The 17,274-nt window shown below is 43.6% G+C and overlaps 1 protein-coding gene across 1 annotated transcript in view; it reads left to right on the top strand.

Moving 5' to 3' along the window:
- Window positions 1–43: 43 nt before the first annotated feature.
- Window positions 44–17,274, top strand: part of INTS8 (integrator complex subunit 8) — a 61,348-nt gene continuing 44,117 nt past the window's right edge. Inside the window, exons 1-7 of the mRNA XM_066578352.1 lie at window positions 44–133; window positions 4,012–4,200; window positions 5,342–5,516; window positions 7,552–7,692; window positions 10,962–11,033; window positions 12,158–12,209; window positions 13,672–13,857. Coding sequence (XP_066434449.1) covers window positions 4,026–4,200; window positions 5,342–5,516; window positions 7,552–7,692; window positions 10,962–11,033; window positions 12,158–12,209; window positions 13,672–13,857 — 801 coding nt within the window. The 5' untranslated portion in view covers window positions 44–133; window positions 4,012–4,025. The remainder of the gene's footprint in view (window positions 134–4,011; window positions 4,201–5,341; window positions 5,517–7,551; window positions 7,693–10,961; window positions 11,034–12,157; window positions 12,210–13,671; window positions 13,858–17,274) is intronic.

Below are 17,274 nucleotides of genomic sequence, written 5' to 3'. Positions count from 1 at the left end.
AAGTTGTGAACTTGGAACCTTACGTCATGCTACTGCGCCCCTGTTGTCGTCACGTGATCGTGTGATGTCATCAGCTGGCGCCGGACTCATTTTTATTAAGGCGCTCCAAATTTCGGTATATTGTCGGTAGGAGGTGAGTGGTCAGTGATGGAGGGGGCGGCTGTGGAGGACGGTGGAGCCGCTCAGTCATGTGCATGTACTGGCCCTTATTCATTCCCTGGGACTCTTGTAACCACCTGCTTCATGTATGCTGTATGGTGTTTTGATATATGACAGACGGACACACAAAATTAAACTTTCTCCGTGTGATTGTAAGGAAGTGAAGTGATTACAATATCAGAGCAAAAGGAGCATTTATTGTGGAGAACTGACCCACTGGAGGAAGGTACTAGTACCCTGTTGTATCGCCTCTAGCTTGGATACAAGATGTGATGCAGGCATGGAGGCTCTAGTACCCTGTTGTACCGCCTCTAGCTTGGATACAAGATGTGATACAGGTGGGCATGGAGGCTCTAGCACCCTGTTGTACCGCCTCTAGCTTGGATACAAGATGTGATACAGGTGGGCATGGAGGCTCTAGCACCCTGTTGTACCGCCTCTAGCTTGGATACAAGATGTGATACAGGCGGGCATGGAGGCTCTAGTACCCTGTTGTACCACCTCTAGCTTGGATACAAGATGTGATACGGACGGGCATGGAGGCTTTAGCACCCTGTTGTACTGCCTCTAGCTTGGATACAAGATGTGATACAGGTGGCATGGAGGCTCTAGTACCTTATTGTACCGCCTCTAGCTTGGATACAAGATGTGATACAGGCGGGCATGGAGGCTCTAGTACCCTGTTGTACCACCTCTAGCTTGGATACAAGATGTGATACGGACGGGCATGGAGGCTCTAGTACCCTGTTGTAATGCCTCTAGCTTGGATACAAGATGTGATACAGGTGGGCATGAAGGCTCTAGTACCCTGTTGTACTGCCTCTAGCTTGGATACAAGATGTGATACAGGTGGGCATGGAGGCTCTAGTACCCTGCTGTACCGCCTCTAGCTTGGATACAAGATGTGATACGGACGGGCATGGAGGCTCTAGTACCCTGTTGTACCACCTCTAGCTTGGATACAAGATGTGATACGGACGGGCATGGAGGCTCTAGTACCCTGTTGTAATGCCTCTAGCTTGGATACAAGATGTGATACAGGTGGGCATGAAGGCTCTAGTACCCTGTTGTACTGCCTCTAGCTTGGATACAAGATGTGATACAGGTGGGCATGGAGGCTCTAGTACCCTGCTGTACCGCCTCTAGCTTGGATACAAGATGTGATACGGGCGGGCATGGAGGCTTTAATACCCTGTTGTACTGCCTCTAGCTTGGATACAAGATGTGATACAGGTGGGCATGGAGGTATACAGGTTCTGTATTCTGCGGAATATCTGTCCACATTTGCTGTAACTGAGCCTCTAGATCGTGCACTCATAGGGTGTTGAAGTTGGTGCCCCAGATGGTCTCATACATGTTCTATTTGTGATATATCTGGCGACCAGGTATCCATAGAAGTGTGACAATGTTGTGGGGGCTCCTGTGACCCCCTTGTGTGTGCGGCTGAGTATTATCCTGCTGGAAGCCACCATGAGAGGAACACATGTGGCTGCAGGATGTCCTGAACATATCACTTAGCTGTAATTTTCCCTCATACCACTACTAGGGGTGACTGACTGTCATATACGATGGCCCCCCCAGACCATCACACCAGCAGGGGGCAGTGTGCCGCTCCACAGCAGAGGCAGGATTGAGGCGCTCACCCTGAGGTCTCCAGACACAAATATGGCCGTCAGCGCCCAAACTGAACCTGGATTCGTGGGTTCCACTCCGTCGCGTCCAGTTTCATCGTTCTAGACACCACTGCAAACAGAGGCGGTTATGAGTGTCAAAGGCAGAACACATAAGGGGCGCCGTGAGACCAAATGTTTTTCAGTCAAGCGCCTGGAAATAGATCTGTCAGGCACAGGGGTGTAATGATGGTGCCAGCTGTCTCTGGATGACGGACAATGAAACAGTTGGAGTTACTCCTGATTGTTGGAAGCTCAAGCAGTGCTCTCTGCTGATGTTATGTGGAGGGGGTCCTGAGCCCAGTCACCCTGTGTGCCCTCACACATCCTATACTCGCCTGTCAGGATCTGCGGTGAGTATCTCGACCAGCGTGCATGTGCAGTGCAGGGCATGACGCTGTTGACACAGATCCATTGACTGCAATGGAAGCCATCCGTGTGATGTTTTTTAAATTTTTTTTTTCTTTTTTCCCGCACAGAATAGAACTTGCTGCGATTCTTCCCTGCGAGCGGAAAATTAAAGTTGATTTCCGTTCGTGGGAAAGAATCTTTTAACGTGGCATGTCTACGGACAGACATTGCTGCGGAATTTACGGCCAGTGTGTGACCACGAATTCTGCAGCAATAATCCATCCGTGGGCATTGGGCCTTCTAGTGTAAACATACTAATAAAAAAAACACGGGAATGGGCTCCTTATTTTGTTTCAGACATCTTGATATATAATATGTATGGTTTCGGATTACAGGGCTCATACGGCAACAGTTTTGGATCATTTTCTTTATATATAATAATATATTTATTTATTTTTACTTCTTCCTGTTACTATTTGTTTTTACCATCTGTCCCCCGTGACATCATTTTAGATCTCTGTGGGCCTCATGTGGTGCAGAGTGTTAAGGCAGCAGTATGCAGTTCTAAGCTCTCACTCACGACCTAAAGGCTGCGAGATCCCTGCATGGTTCAGGTAGCTGGCTCAAGGTTGACTTGAGGCCTTCCATCCTTCCGAGGTCGGTCAAATGAGTACCTGGCTTATTTTGTTGTCTCTGAAGATACCCTATTTTATTGTATGACATTCTTTGATTTACAGAATAAAGAAAGTATTGGCTTAAAAAAAAAAAAAAAGTACCCGGCTCATTGGAGGGTAATAAAAAAAATTACCTGAAAGTGCTGCAGAATAAGTTGGCGCTATACAAATAACAAGTCCTTCCATCTGGGGGACATTCACTTGGCCTTTTAAAAAAAAATTTTATTACACAACTGGAGCCCCAGTTGCAGGGAAAACATCCCCTGTAGTGACAATAGTCACTGGCAGAGCTGATCTTGGTTTGCTAGGACCCTTCAGCACTGCTGGGCCATGGGGTTCCCCGCCGGGCCGCGTAGTGGAAGAAACAATTCCACTCTCACTTTTTAGTACCTAGCGCTCACTGAGTGCTATGTATCCGGGAAAGGAGAAGGCAGAAGTGGTTTAAAAACCGCTTCTCCCTTCTCCGGGTTCTCAGCTGTGACTAAAAGCCGAAAACACAACCTGCTCCTGCTTGATTGCAGAGGCTTTAATCCCATGCTGTAATTCTGCGATCGGCCGGGATTAAAGCCCAGGGCCAAACGCCGTAAATTTACAGCGCTTAGTCCTTAAGGGGTTAAAAAAAGGGGGGGGGGGGAATGATATTTTAATTTCCATTTTAATTATATTTATCTAATCCAAAAATGGGAAAGAGACTGAACCCCTAACAATACAGGTATGAAAGGACCCTAACTTGAAGAAGTTAAATTGTGTTTCCCCCTGGCTATAAAGACAGAGGTAGCAGAGATTCCGGACGTGCCCCGCTAGACCTGCCGCCCACCAGAAACCTCAGTCTGGCGAGCAGTGTGGTGGTGAATGACTGACGGTAGTACTGAGCCTGTCCGATATTGGGGCGCTGTCTGCAGAGGTGCTCCTCACTCCTTCACATCTCCAGTTCTAGCGCACCGTTTCTATATACAGTGATATGTAGAATCTAGAAGACAAACTGCACAATTTATTATTAAACACTGTTGGGAAACAGATTGTCAACCCCCAAAAAAGGGGAAAAGAAAATCGGCCCCCAAAGGTTTCCATAGCCTTTAAAGGATTGAGTCCTGTTATGGAACTAGTTTGCAGTATTTCTATATGTAATTAATCCATGTATCTTTGTTTTTTGATAGATATCCCTGACCAAATGAAGAAGAAAAATGCAGCAAATGAGAAGGTGCTGGCGAAGAAGATGAGCGCCGAGGCGGCGGATCGTGAGGCAGCTACTTCCAGCCGTCCTTGTACCCCGCCGCAGACGTCTTGGTTTGAATTCTTGCTGGATGTCTCTTTGTTGGAAAGTCACCTACAGAAGGACTATCCTGGTAGTCACATGATTCTCTCAGCGGTTCTCCATAAAATACAGAAATCTCCCAGAACTCCTTCTTAAATGCCCATTTAGACACAACGATTATCGCTCAAAATTTGCTCAAAAGCCGCCTTGAGCGATAATCGTGTGTAATGCACAGACATCGTGCAGTTTTCGTTCTCCCGTCGCTCATCATTGTCTTTTAGCCTGCTGAAAGATGACGATCAGACTTATCAGGGATTCACAGCAGGATACAGCTGATACTATTGTTTCAGCTGTATCTTGCTCCCTGATAACGGGCTGGGTATGAAGAACAGGCTGTGTTCTGCATACCCCGCTCAGAGCGCTCGGCTGTATAACAAGCGGGGAACAGCTGGATGCAGAAGACAAATGGGGACACCCCGCTTGTATTCTGCATCCTGCACTCGCAGCGCAAGGTGATCGCTCAACGTTTGAGCGACCATCTTGCACTGTAAATGACACAACGATTATCGCTCAAAAGACATCTGAACGATAATCGTTGTGTCTAAATGGGCCTTTACGCTGACCGCAGATACAGATTGATACGGCGACACCTGAAAATTGCAGGAACTTACATTCACCTCTCTTCCACACCACATCTGATACAACACAGTTTTAACACAAACCGCCTCGCATCTGTGGAGACCTCACACCTTGGCGAGCGCGATATGGGGCCAAGTTTCATGGCTTGACATTGCACTTTGCCCGCGTGAAATTGGCCCAAAGGAGCTACAGCATAGGAAAAGTGTTGTTACGCCTTCATTCTGAGCATTAGTGGGGGTGCGGTAGTTGATGTAGTGACATATCATTTTCCCTATAGACAGAAACCACTATAACGTTTGCACCCGTGTAAACAGGCCTGCAATCAGCCGAAATCGCTTGTTATCTGTTCGTATATTTTATGTGTCCATCCCATGTAAATACGGGATGTGCTGCCGAGAAACATAGAAAAGAGCGGCTGCACAAATGATAGCAAGTTGTAATAATTGTTCATGCGGCCGTTTTGTCCGGGCGATGCTCATCCTGGGTGCATTCATTGTAGACAGTAACAATTGTCTTGTTATATCAGTGCTCGTTCAGCCAATTGCTCTGTCCGTCTAAATGGATATTAAAGTGCCCTTCTCTTTTTTTATTAGATCCTCCTCCTGTGCAGCTGATCATCCAGTTTCTGGAGCAAGCGTCCAAACCTACTGTGAATGAACAGAATCAGGTGCAGCCCCCTACTGACAACAAGAGAAACCGCACGCTCAAGCTGCTGGCTTTAAAGGTGGCTGCTTTCTTAACATGGGACTTAGATGTGCTTGAGAAGAGGTAAGTGTACATGCAGGGACGATGATGCACATTGCTGGGATACTGTGACAACCGCTGATTACTACACCAACATGTTGGACATCCATAAGAATATCAAAAAGAGCATACGTTATTGATTAATATTAAAAAAAAATAATAATCTTTTTGATATTCTTATGGATGTCCGGCGCGGCGTTCCTATTGGTGTAATGTTTGGTATGTGCATTGGACATCTTAGTTAAAAACTTTAAAGAAGCCGAAATCCATTTTGCCTACAGTTGAATGTTAAAGGGAAGCTGTCGGGATCCCAAAGCTGCCTGTGGCAGGGTATAGTGACAGTGACTGATTGCAGTGGTCTGTCACTTTGTACCAATTGATTTAGTGGTTTTGTGAGTTTAAAACTTTACAGAAGCTCCTGCATATTCATATATGCACACTCCCTCACCCTCCAAATGCTGGTTCACAAGTCTCCCTGTGTGCGCTGTAACACAGATGGATCTACCAAAGGAGCTTCATTAGACTTCTCTCCAGTCCAGCCCTGCAAAATTTCAAAAGTAAGACTAACTGAGATCAGGGATAACTCCATGTATACTTTTTTGTGGAGGGCATGGGGGAAAACTTGTAATCTTCTCGGCTTAAACTCTTTTTCAGTTCACTTGGCTCTCATCAAAAGTCTGCATTCCCAAAAGGGACGCCCACATCCACTTTTTACCTAGTGGTAGTCTCAGGCCTTACAACTGTTAATAACATTATTGACTCCCAGACTAAAAACGTTATGTCACTTCCAGCCTTAGGCCGCCTGCACACGGCCGGATTTGTATTGCGGAAATCTTCTGATTTGGGGCTACAACACTGTTAATGGGGTTGTCCCATAGTTTAGGGAATTTCGGAACAAAATCTTTACTTTTACCTGTACCCACTTGACTCCCGGATTTCTGATGGGCCGTTATTGGATATATCGACCCGAATAAATTCAAATGCACTCTGTAATGTCGTAAACTTCTATTTATGTGTAGCAGGCCATTTTGCAAACCTGGACTAGTCTGAGGGCTCTCCCATTTAAACTATTTTTAGAGAAACTTACACTTTGCATATAGACTGGGTAGATGCTTCATTACAGAAAGAAAAGTGGGTACAAGCTTCTTTTTTTTTTTGTCAGTCTGGGAAAGCTTTATTGACATAATGCCATTACATATACATCAGGCTATACATGATTGCTTTGTTTGGATATTATGGTTCCAGAAACAGACAATGATGGGTGGAGTCCCAGTGTCCTAATGGTGTCTGAGTATGGCGAGACCTGGGAAATACTTTGTAATGCTCCATGTTGTTTTTTCCTTTCCTTGCTCTCACTGACCACCCAACTGTTCCCTTTCACCCTCAAGGGCAGGGCGGTGTAACAGTGCTACCCTGTTTTGAAAAAATTCAAGAATTTCTAAATCTCTAAACCAATTGGTATAAGTGACAGACCACTGAAATCTGCATCTGTCACTACACAATGCTTCCACAGGAGGGCTTATGGAACCTGGGAACTTGTCACTATACCAATTTTTTGTTCCTGCATTATAAAAACCTTTTTAAACGCACAACTTGTGCAATTCCCTCACGTATAGTCATGAAAGTGACTTCACTTTCCCAAATAGTCATGCTGGCCAGACGCCTCTGGCTTGATTGGTGTCCCTCTGGCCTCATATGGCATTACAGATTAAAATGAGGCCGGTACAGCTGGCATCGTTAGGCGTGTGTCAGATGTACTTGGCACTGGCTTGGGGTGGCTTATCCCAGCCAGAGGAACATTAACCAAGCCAGGACCAGGTTAGCGTGACTGCTCACGTGTTATATGTATCTGGCGAGATTCAGGAATGCTAATTTGGAATAGCAGCAAGTAAAACGGGTCGCAGTCTATTGTGGTAAAAGATCTTGTCAGATTTTCTTTAATGGATATCATTTGGATAAAACAGCATTCATACCTGTAGCGCTAATGATCTACGTTGTAGCATCTAATCGGACATACATTGATACATTTTTTGTTCTTTCTGGCCTCTCTGTGTGTTAGTTTATCTGTTCCTGTCCTCAACATGCTGCTGAATGAGCTCCTCTGTGTAAGCAAAGTACCACCTGGAACAAAACATGTCGACTTGGACCTCGCAAGCCTGCCGCCAACCACAGCCATGGCGGTCATGCTGTACAACAGATGGTAAGGAACTTAGTAATATTCTCTATCTGCCCCCATCCCCCAATACCGCTCAAAAGTTATAGAACACCTCAATTTTTTTTCCCAGTGTGTTGTGTGTGTGTGTTGTTTCTTTGTTTTGTTTTTTTTAATTAGCACAGTTCAAGTCCAGCAAATAATGGGAAATGGTTCAAAAGTAAGTTTACAAACATAACAATATTATGAAATGTTAACCTGCAATATTAGTCTAAATTTATCATTTTAACCAAAGAGCTTTTTTCAGGGAACACATGAAGGACGGCCGCTCTGCAGCAGGAAAAGCAAATTATGGTTTGAAATTGGATGCAAACTATTCCGACAGTTGCCTCCACTTTTGTAGATTACAGAATGTCCCGTACTTAAGTACAGGTTCTGTTCCAGGAAGCTGTTCGTAAGTGAATTTGTTCGTATGTCTGAACAAATGCTTGTATGGAGGGAAATCGCGGGTGGATCTCGCTCCATACAACGTCCGGTGATGGCTGTTTCTTACAGCCTACCGTGCCGCTCATCAGACCTGTAAGAAACAGCCGGAACCCGACATTCAGGGGGTCCCGTACGGCCTCCTGCAATAAGATCGTGGGACGCCGTGCGGTTACCAGGACAGTCAGGGGCCTTCTGAAAGGCTCCAGGGATGCCTATGCAGAGATCCTATCAAACCCTGCCGATAGAAGTCTGTTCATTTCCTGTACAGTATGATGTAAAGCCATAGCATTACATTGTACTGCAAGACAGCCTTTTCCGTATCTAGTGAAGTTCGTAACTCAAACGTTCGCAAGTAGGGGACTTAATGTACTTTCAAACTCTCTGATTCTACATAACCAGTGTTGGAACAGACTGCATTGCAGTTCCCTCTATGGCAGGATTTGGGCAGTTTTGCTCTTCAGGACAGAGCACACTGCTTTCATAATGGCAAGAAAAAGGCAATTAAGCAAAGCGGACAGGAAATTATAACCCTTAGAAGTATAGGTCTGTCCTGCAGAGAAATTGCCAAGAAAGCCAAGGTGGCAGTCAGTAGAGTTTCCTATACCATCAAAAGGCATTTGGAAATTGTGGCAGACCAAAGGCCACTGCAAAATCAGAAGACAAGTTTTTGAGAGCCAACAGTTTGCGTGATCGCCGCCTCACAGCACAAAATAAAATAAATAAGTTTCCTTTTCAACTATGAAGAGAAGACTTCTATCTGCAGGTTTGACAGGTAGAGTATCAGTAAGAAAGCCACTGCTAAGATTGCAAAATAAAAAGACTTGCTTGGGCCAAGCAGCACCTCCAGAGGACTACTGAGGAGTGAAGGAAGGTCATATGGACTGATGAATCAAAATTTCACATCTTTGGTACATCACACAGTTTTTTGTAAACTTTCCAATAGATGAAAGGATGGTTTTGTAGTGACACCAACTGTCAAACAAGGTGGAGGAAGCGTGATGGTCTGGGGCTTTTTGTGCTGGATCCAGATTTGGTGACTGGCACACTGAACAAAAAGGGCTACCACGGCATTTTGATACGCCCTCTGGTGTACGCCTAGTTGGTCAGGGATTCATATTATATCAAGACAATGATCCAAAACATACTTCTAGGTTATGTCAGAACTACTTAAGCAGACGAAAAGAAGCTGATAGGCTACAAAAAAATAGAATAGCCTGCACAGTCTCCAGACGTATACCCCCCTGAGTTTGTTTGGGATGAACTGGATAAAAGGGTGAAAGCAAAGCAGCCTACAAGTGCAGCACATTTGTGGGAACTTCTGCAACGTTGGGAAGAAATTTCTGAACAACATCTGAATGCAATTGCAGAAAGAATCCTTTGATTATGTATAGCTGTTATATTAACTAGAGGGGGCTAGAAAATTAAAAAATCTAGATTTAATTTGGTGAAACAAAGTTAATTGATTATTTTTTTTATTCATCTTAACTTGTTTAGTTGTTCTTCGTTTTCATTTCAAAGTACATTTGAAACACTAAACGGTAACTATCAATAAAACCTGGAAAAATTTGAGGCGTTCTTAAACTTTTGACCAGTAGTGTACGTATATAGAGATAGATCTACATAAATATTTTTTTTTCCTAGAAGTCCAATTTTCCCAAGACTGTAAGCATTGCTGTCGCTCATTTCCCATTGACATTTGCAATGTGTGACAGGAGATGCATATAAGGGAGATGGGACAATGCCTCAGCACCACCTATTGGGAGGCAGCATTGCGGCAAGTCAATGTTAGACTCTTTATACAAGCCTGGTAGCAATGACTGGGAATTGATATACAGTCATTGGGCGGTTTTGTTGCTGAAGTTGATCTGCAGCATAAAAAGGAGATGGCAAAACCAACTCTAATGAAAGCAACTCCACAAAATAACAAGCTGGCAATTTTAAAGGGACTTTGTCATCTCCTGTGAGCCCCATAAGCTAAAATTATAGGCTCCTAGAAACTGACAGGCTGATTCTAGCATTGTGCATCTTATACTCCCCTTCCCTGCTGGTCCCACACTGGGCACTGTCAAAATTATGGAAAAGGGAAAACCAGCTCACCCGTATAATTACTCACTCCTGTGCACAGAACGCCTCTTGTTTGGCCTGCGAGTCCAATATAGAAAACAATCCATCTCCAAAAGGGGAATAAAATGGCTAATATGATCCTTATTCAAGCTGAATGAGCTGCATTAAAACCTCACACCGAGGAACGAATGATTCGGTGGAGACTTTGACGCCTCACAGTGTGGGAATGGCAGAGAGGGCTAGTATAAGTTTAGCATAGCTGGATTCAGCCTGCCAGTTCCTATGAGCAATTAAATTTAGCTTATGGGTCTTAGGATGCCTTTCGACTTGCAGGTTTTTTTAACTGTGCGGTTTTTTTTTTTATTTAAAAAAAAAAACAAAAAACACGTTTGTCAATACGACTTTCTAATGTGAAAAACGCATCACACAAAACTCACAAGTATGCGCTTTGCGATTTTTGAGCGATGCATACTTAACAATAGAAAGTCCTATTGACATTCGCGTTAAAAAAAACAAGCAAATGGAAAGGCACCCTTACAGAACTCTGGAGACGAGACGCTGCGGGATCCTGCATGCGGAATCTGACCCGGCGTGTGCATTCGGCCTTAGTTTTTTTGGTTTTTTTTTTCCTTATAATTGAGAATTTCTGCGGAGCTTCCCTTTTGAATAGTCTTTGCATTTATTTTGCTACTCATTCGATTCGTGGACAGTGATGTATTATCCCAGTTGTAATATGGCAGCATTGTCTGTTTCTATTTCTCCTACAGGGCGATCAGGACCATTGTGCAGAGCAGCTTTCCTGTGAAGCCAATTAAACAGGGTCCACTGCAGCCCAATGTGTAAGTCCGAGCTGACCTTGTGACTTATAGTATCTGTTCTAAGGCTAGGGGAATACGTGTTGTTTATTCTGGTGCATCGGTGGCCTGCTGACAAGTCACATGGACTTTACTTGTAACATCGGGCTCACACAAGGGTAAGATAACCGCGTGTGAAACGCGGTACTCCGCAGGCAATCATATTCATTGACTTGCGCTGCTCAGCTCACATTTGTATTTAGCATTGCGTAATATGCGAGCACAAAAAAGAACGCAGCATGTTCTATTTTGCCCAATATTCTCTATGGGTGTGTAATCAACGCTGCCCGTTCGCAATTCCATTGCATATGGGTGGCGAAGCAACAGTGTGGGAAACTTTAACAAAAAATAAAGAAAATAACAGGAGGACTGGGCATGGCAGTGTGCTTGCGAAACGCTGCCATACGCGGCGATAGGCCGGCTCACCACCAGCTCCATAACAATAGAACATGGCGTGGCTCGCGCAGCGTTTCACGCATACGGCCGTGTGAGCCTGGCCTCATAGGGGCAGATCTGCCAATGAAGATAGGATCCAACTCCCTGATATATTACTCTGCAGACTTCTAAACTTGGGGTTGTTATTACACTGGACAATTGTCGAGCGGTTAAGCACTTTCACGTAGGAGCGATCATCGTTCACTAAAAGGAGGCGGAATGTACCGGAGATGACTGTGGTCACTCCCCCCATTCACAGTAAACGGCTATAATCTAACAATTAGTCGGTGTAAACAGGCAGTTGTTCAATTTCTTTTATGCGTGCAATTACTGAACAATAAACGAATTATCGTTCAGTCACTGGCCGCGATCACATGAACAGTTGTCGTTAATTTTCACACAATCCAGCAATGAACTGGGCAATAATCATTCAATGTAAAAGGGTCTTACAGATACATTGGAAGGGTTTCCTGTGGCTAAAGCTCTCCATACATCTTCACTGGCCATTGGCTAAACTCTCACCAGCTACTCCCCCTTCTTTTTTTTCTTTTTTTTTTTTACCCATATACAAAAATGTTGCCTTACTACAAAACTGGCCGTGATTATTCATGACTGTTCAAAAAATAAAACTTTTATTTTGCACCTTAATTTTCAGTTGTTTTTTTTTTTAACAGAATGAATCAAATGCAGCAAGAAAAGGAGCTCACTGAAAATATCCTGAAAGTGGTATGTGCATTGCACAGCTTGTGATCATCACACTGTACTCTGCAGTATAATTGTCTGGAATCTACTGCCTGAGGCCACTCTCGCAGTGCAGTTAAAAGTTGGCCTAGTAGGCAACTACCAAACAAATATTTTTGGTTATGCAGGTCCTGACAATAGTGAACTTCCTTGGCTTCCACATTCTTCGCACCTTACACTTTGTGACTTTTTTTTTCCTCTCTGTGGGAGTGTTAAAACCCTTTTACACGCAACAGTAATCATCATTTAAAATTCGTTCAAACGGCTGAAAGTGAGCGACAATCGTTACATGTAAACGCGGGCAGTCGTGCACTATTCGTTCACTTGTAGTTTAGCGCTGGTTTTTAGCCTGCATAAAAACCATTGTTTAACCACTCAAAAGATATTCCATTTAAATGGAATTTGTTCTGTCTTTTGAGCGGCTTGCCAATTTAACAATGTACTCATTGTGTTTGCCTTGCATACATAATGAGTACATTGTTTACTCGGCCAGAAGGAGACAATGGAATCATGCTGGCCAGATAATCTCTCGCATAAACACACGCCCACCTGAGCAAACAACTCCTACTGAGTTTACTTTAGCTAATAAGGAAAGTGAGATGATTAAAAGCCATTATCTGATGACATTTTTGCATAAAGTTATACGTACAGTTTGTTCAGTTGTGCAGCGCTTTTAGTGCTAACTGTTGTGTGTAAAAGGGCCATTAGTCTACATGCCCCCCTTTACCACCCACCATGTATGATCTGCCAGTACACCTCACAAAAGCTAGTGAATCAGTCAGTCATGACCCGCTACACAGTGTTTAATGCAGGAAGTTGACTGCCAACTTGTTGTGTAACAAAGGGGGTCACACTGACACCTCCAATGTGGAAAACATTTTTGATGTTGTGCAACAAAACCTTTTGAGTTTGTTTCCAGTGATATCAGATTTATGTATCGAGCGTCATTACACCTGAGTTATGAGGGGTTTAAGGCAGCCTGTCCACGGGCGATAGTCATAGCATGATCTGCGGCGATAAATCGCCCGTGGATCACGCTATGAAAAGCTTTCCACAGGCTAACTATGGAAAGCACAGCCCGACATCCCCAAGTGGAGAATCACTATGATTAAAATCGCAGCATGCTGCGATTTGCAGCGATTCTCCACGGTGAGCCTGTCAGTGCAACCCCGCAGTGGAATATCGCTAGCGATATTTTGTCCTGGCCGTGGACAGACAGCCTTAATTGGAAATATGATTTGTAACCACCCTGTATTGTGTGTATTTGATAAACCTATTAAAGGGTTCGGAGAGTAAAAGACCTGCTTTATAGATAGCAGAGCGTCTTGTTATTTTTTGACTTGAGTAGGTCTATTTGGCGCTTTTAGTAATGCATTTAGTAGGGGTGCTCCAATTTAGAATATCTGCTCTTTTATAACAACACTGTACAATATTCTTATCTCTGCAGCTGAAGGAACAGGCCGAGGACTCCATCACTGTGCTGGAGGAAGCCATAAAGCTTAAAAAAGCCTTCTATGTTCACACGATGAGGACTTTGGACCTGCTGGCAGCAGCAGAATCCGGTGTTGTGAATGGTGAAACTGAGAACTCCACAGCGGGGTTAATGATCAGTTGTGAAGAAGTGCAGTGCCAGGTAATGGGGACCCTGCAGGCTATTTAGAGGTATTCTATAGAAATCTATCACATCTTCCGATAGTTTGTGATCTCCTTTGCGCAGTGTTTTTTTTTCAGGTATTTTCTTCATGAAGCACCTGGAAAAAAAACACCATATCTAGAGCATAGTGTAGTTTAACCCCTTAAGGACATGGCCTATTTTGGGCATAAGGACGCAACGATTCTTGGGGGATTGTCATCTTCACTTTTCAAAAGCTATAACTTTTTTTTATCTTTCTGTCTACGCGTACGCATGAGGGCTGTTTTTTGCATGGCAAATTGTAGTTTTTATTGCTGCCTTTTTTTGGTACATAAGACTATATTGTAAAACTTTTTTTTTTTTTTAATGATAGCAGGGAGGGAAAACGCAGCCACTCTGCCATTGGTTTTTTACAGTGTTAATCATGCAGCATAAATGACACAATACATTTTTCTGTGGGTCGGTACGATTACAACAATACCAAAATTTTTATTTAGTTATTTTTTTTTATATAAGGTTTTTCCACTTTTCCGCAGTTTAACCCCTTAGTGACGGCACTATCGTAAAACTACGTCCTGCTGTTGCAGGACGTGTATGGAGGGAGGTAGCGGCGCTATCTCCCTCCATACAGCGCGGGCATCAGCTGTTTATTACAGCTGACACCCGCGGGCAATAGCCACGCTCGGCCGTTCGGCCGATCGCGGCTATTAACCCTTTAAATGCCGCTGTCAATTCTGACAGCAGCATTTAAATCCCCCACTGTTCGGGGGTCCCGCACGGCCCCCCCCTCCCCCCCGTGGTGAGATCGGGGGAGCCGTGCAGGTGTCATGGCAGCCGGGGCCTAATGAATGGCCCCAGGGCTGCCTTAACAGACTGCTTATCAAGCCATCCACACAGGGTGGCTTGAAAGACTGCCTGTAAAAAAGCAGTATGATGTAATGCTATAGCATTACGTCATACTGCAGGAGCAATCAAAGCTTCGCATGTTAAAGTCCCCCAGGGGGACTTTAAAGTAAAAAAAAGATCAATAAAGTTTTTTTTAATTGTAAAAAAAAAAAAAAAAAAAGTTATAAAAGTTTAAATCACCCCCCTTTTGCCATATCAATTATTAAAAAATCTAAATCATAAAATAAAAATATGTATTTGGTATCGCCGCGTCTGTAAAAGTCCAATCTATCAAAGTAGTGCATTATTTTTTCTGCACGGTGAACGTCGTCCGAAAAAAAAAAAATAAAGAACGCCAGAAATACACTTTTTTAGTTACCCTGTCTCCCAGAAAAAACGCAATAAAAAGCGATCAAAAAGTCGTATGTATTCCAAATTGGTACTATCAGAAACTACAGGACATCCCGCAAAAAATGAGCCCTTGCTCAACTACGTCGACGGAAAAATAAAAAAGTTATCGCGCACAAAATGACCGCAGAAAATAATTGAAAAAAATTAAATATCTTTAAAAAAAAATACAAGTACTACAGCAAAAACAATACTATATAAGTTTGGTATCGTAGTAATCGCACTGACCCATAGAATAAAAATATCAGGTCGTTTTTGTTGCAGTTTGTGCGTCGTAGAAACAGGACGCACCGAAGATGGTGGAATGTCGTTTTTTTTTCCATTTCTGTCCGCTTACAATTTTTAAAAAGTTTTTCAGTACATTATATGGTACAATAAATAGTGGCATTGAAAAATACAACTCGTCCCGCAAAAAACAAGCCCTCATACAGCGCCGTCGATGGATAAATTAAGGAGCTACGATTTTTTAAAAGGGAGTAGGAAAAAACAAAAATTGAAAAAAGCAAAAAAGCTCCGTCACTAAGGGGTTAAACCCTTTTTTTGGAAATTGTATTTTTTTTCTAAATCGCTGCATTCAAAGTCTTATAATTTTTCTTTCTTTTTTTTTTTCAATGGATGGCGCTTAGTGAGGGCTTGTTTTTTGAGTGACAAGCTGTAGTTTTTATGGGTGCCGTTTTGGGGAACATAAGGCTTTTTTGATCACTATATGCTATAGCATTACGTCCTACTGCACTCTGACAGGTAGCCTATCAAGCCACCCCACGAGGATGGCTTGATGGGCAGTCTCTCAAGGCAGCCCTGGGGCCTTTCAGAAGGCCCCCGGCAGCCATGACACCTGCATGGCTCCCCCAATCTCACTGCTGGGTGGGGGGGGCGTACGGGACCCCCAAACAGCGTTCGGGGGCTTTAAATGCCGCTGTCAGAATTAACAGTGGCATTTAAAGGGGTAATAGCCGCGAACGGCCGGTCGCAGCTGTTGCTTGCAGGTGTCAGCTCTACTAAACGGCTGACGCCCTCACTGTATGCAGAGAGGTCGCCCCGCGACCTCTCTGCATACATACCCCGACACTCCAGGACGTAAATGTACGTCCTGAAGCGGGAAGGAGTTAAGGTATATAAGATTTTTTTTTTTGATTTTTTTTTTATTCCTGTTTAGTGTAAATTACATTATCAGCAAACTGGTAGTTTTTTTTGTTTTGTTTTTTTTAAAGGAATTTTCCATGCTCTGATAAATATTACATTTTATAGTATGGGTTGTTATCGATGGGGCGATACCAATTATGTGTAGGAGTTTTTTATTCTTTTCATTTTTCAATATTTAAAGCCCTGCATAAGTTTTATGTACCAAGAATATTCACTTTAAATTGATACTGAAAGCATGTTGGTAGCCTTGATAGAACCGGAGCTGCTGCCGATTAAACTGGAACTAGCTCTGTTCGTCCTAAACTGCTCTATTTCACTCCGTCCCCTTCACGGCAGCACCCAGTAGACGTTCCCTTCTATAGCCACAGGAGCACAGAGGTTAAATAATCCCTCCAACCCACACCCCCAGAACTTCCCAAGTGTTTTCCTGGGCTGGAGTACGGTGGCGTTCCACCATCTCCCCCAACTTGAAATCCAAGGGTAGAGTATGGGGTAAAGCGGAGTGTGTTTCTTCTGTGTCTCACTATCTCGCGACTTCCTAGAGGCAAGGCTGGTGGTATCCCCTCCTAAGCAATAGAATTGGGTTGGTATCTCATTCACGGTTACCTGTAAGGGATTCTGGTCCCAGGATCTTTCCTTGGTTGTACCAAGATGGAACATTTATAGGAAATACTGGGAGAAATTCCTCAACTGGAGGAATTTTTTAATTTCCAGACTTAATAAATCCAGACATTTCTCATAATTCTTCTTTTTTTTGCAAGAGGGACTAGACAGGTCTTAGTTGTAGTTTTTTTGGAGTTTCCTTATCAGAGAAAGTGTTTTCAGATTCTTAAACCTCTTATAGGTTACGACCTCCTAGAAGAGTTAACGTAGCTTCCTGGGATCTTAATACAGTTTTGTCAGGGTTGATCACTTCTCCATTTGAACACTTAGAAAGCATCCTTTTAAGTAGCTATTACAACGGTTTGCAGAGCAGGAGAA

The sequence above is a fragment of the Eleutherodactylus coqui genome, chromosome 9, assembly GCF_035609145.1.
Source record: "Eleutherodactylus coqui strain aEleCoq1 chromosome 9, aEleCoq1.hap1, whole genome shotgun sequence".
Taxonomy (NCBI): domain Eukaryota; kingdom Metazoa; phylum Chordata; class Amphibia; order Anura; family Eleutherodactylidae; genus Eleutherodactylus; species Eleutherodactylus coqui.
Note: the sequence above shows the minus strand (reverse complement) of the source record. Positions and strands in the feature narration are given on the sequence as shown.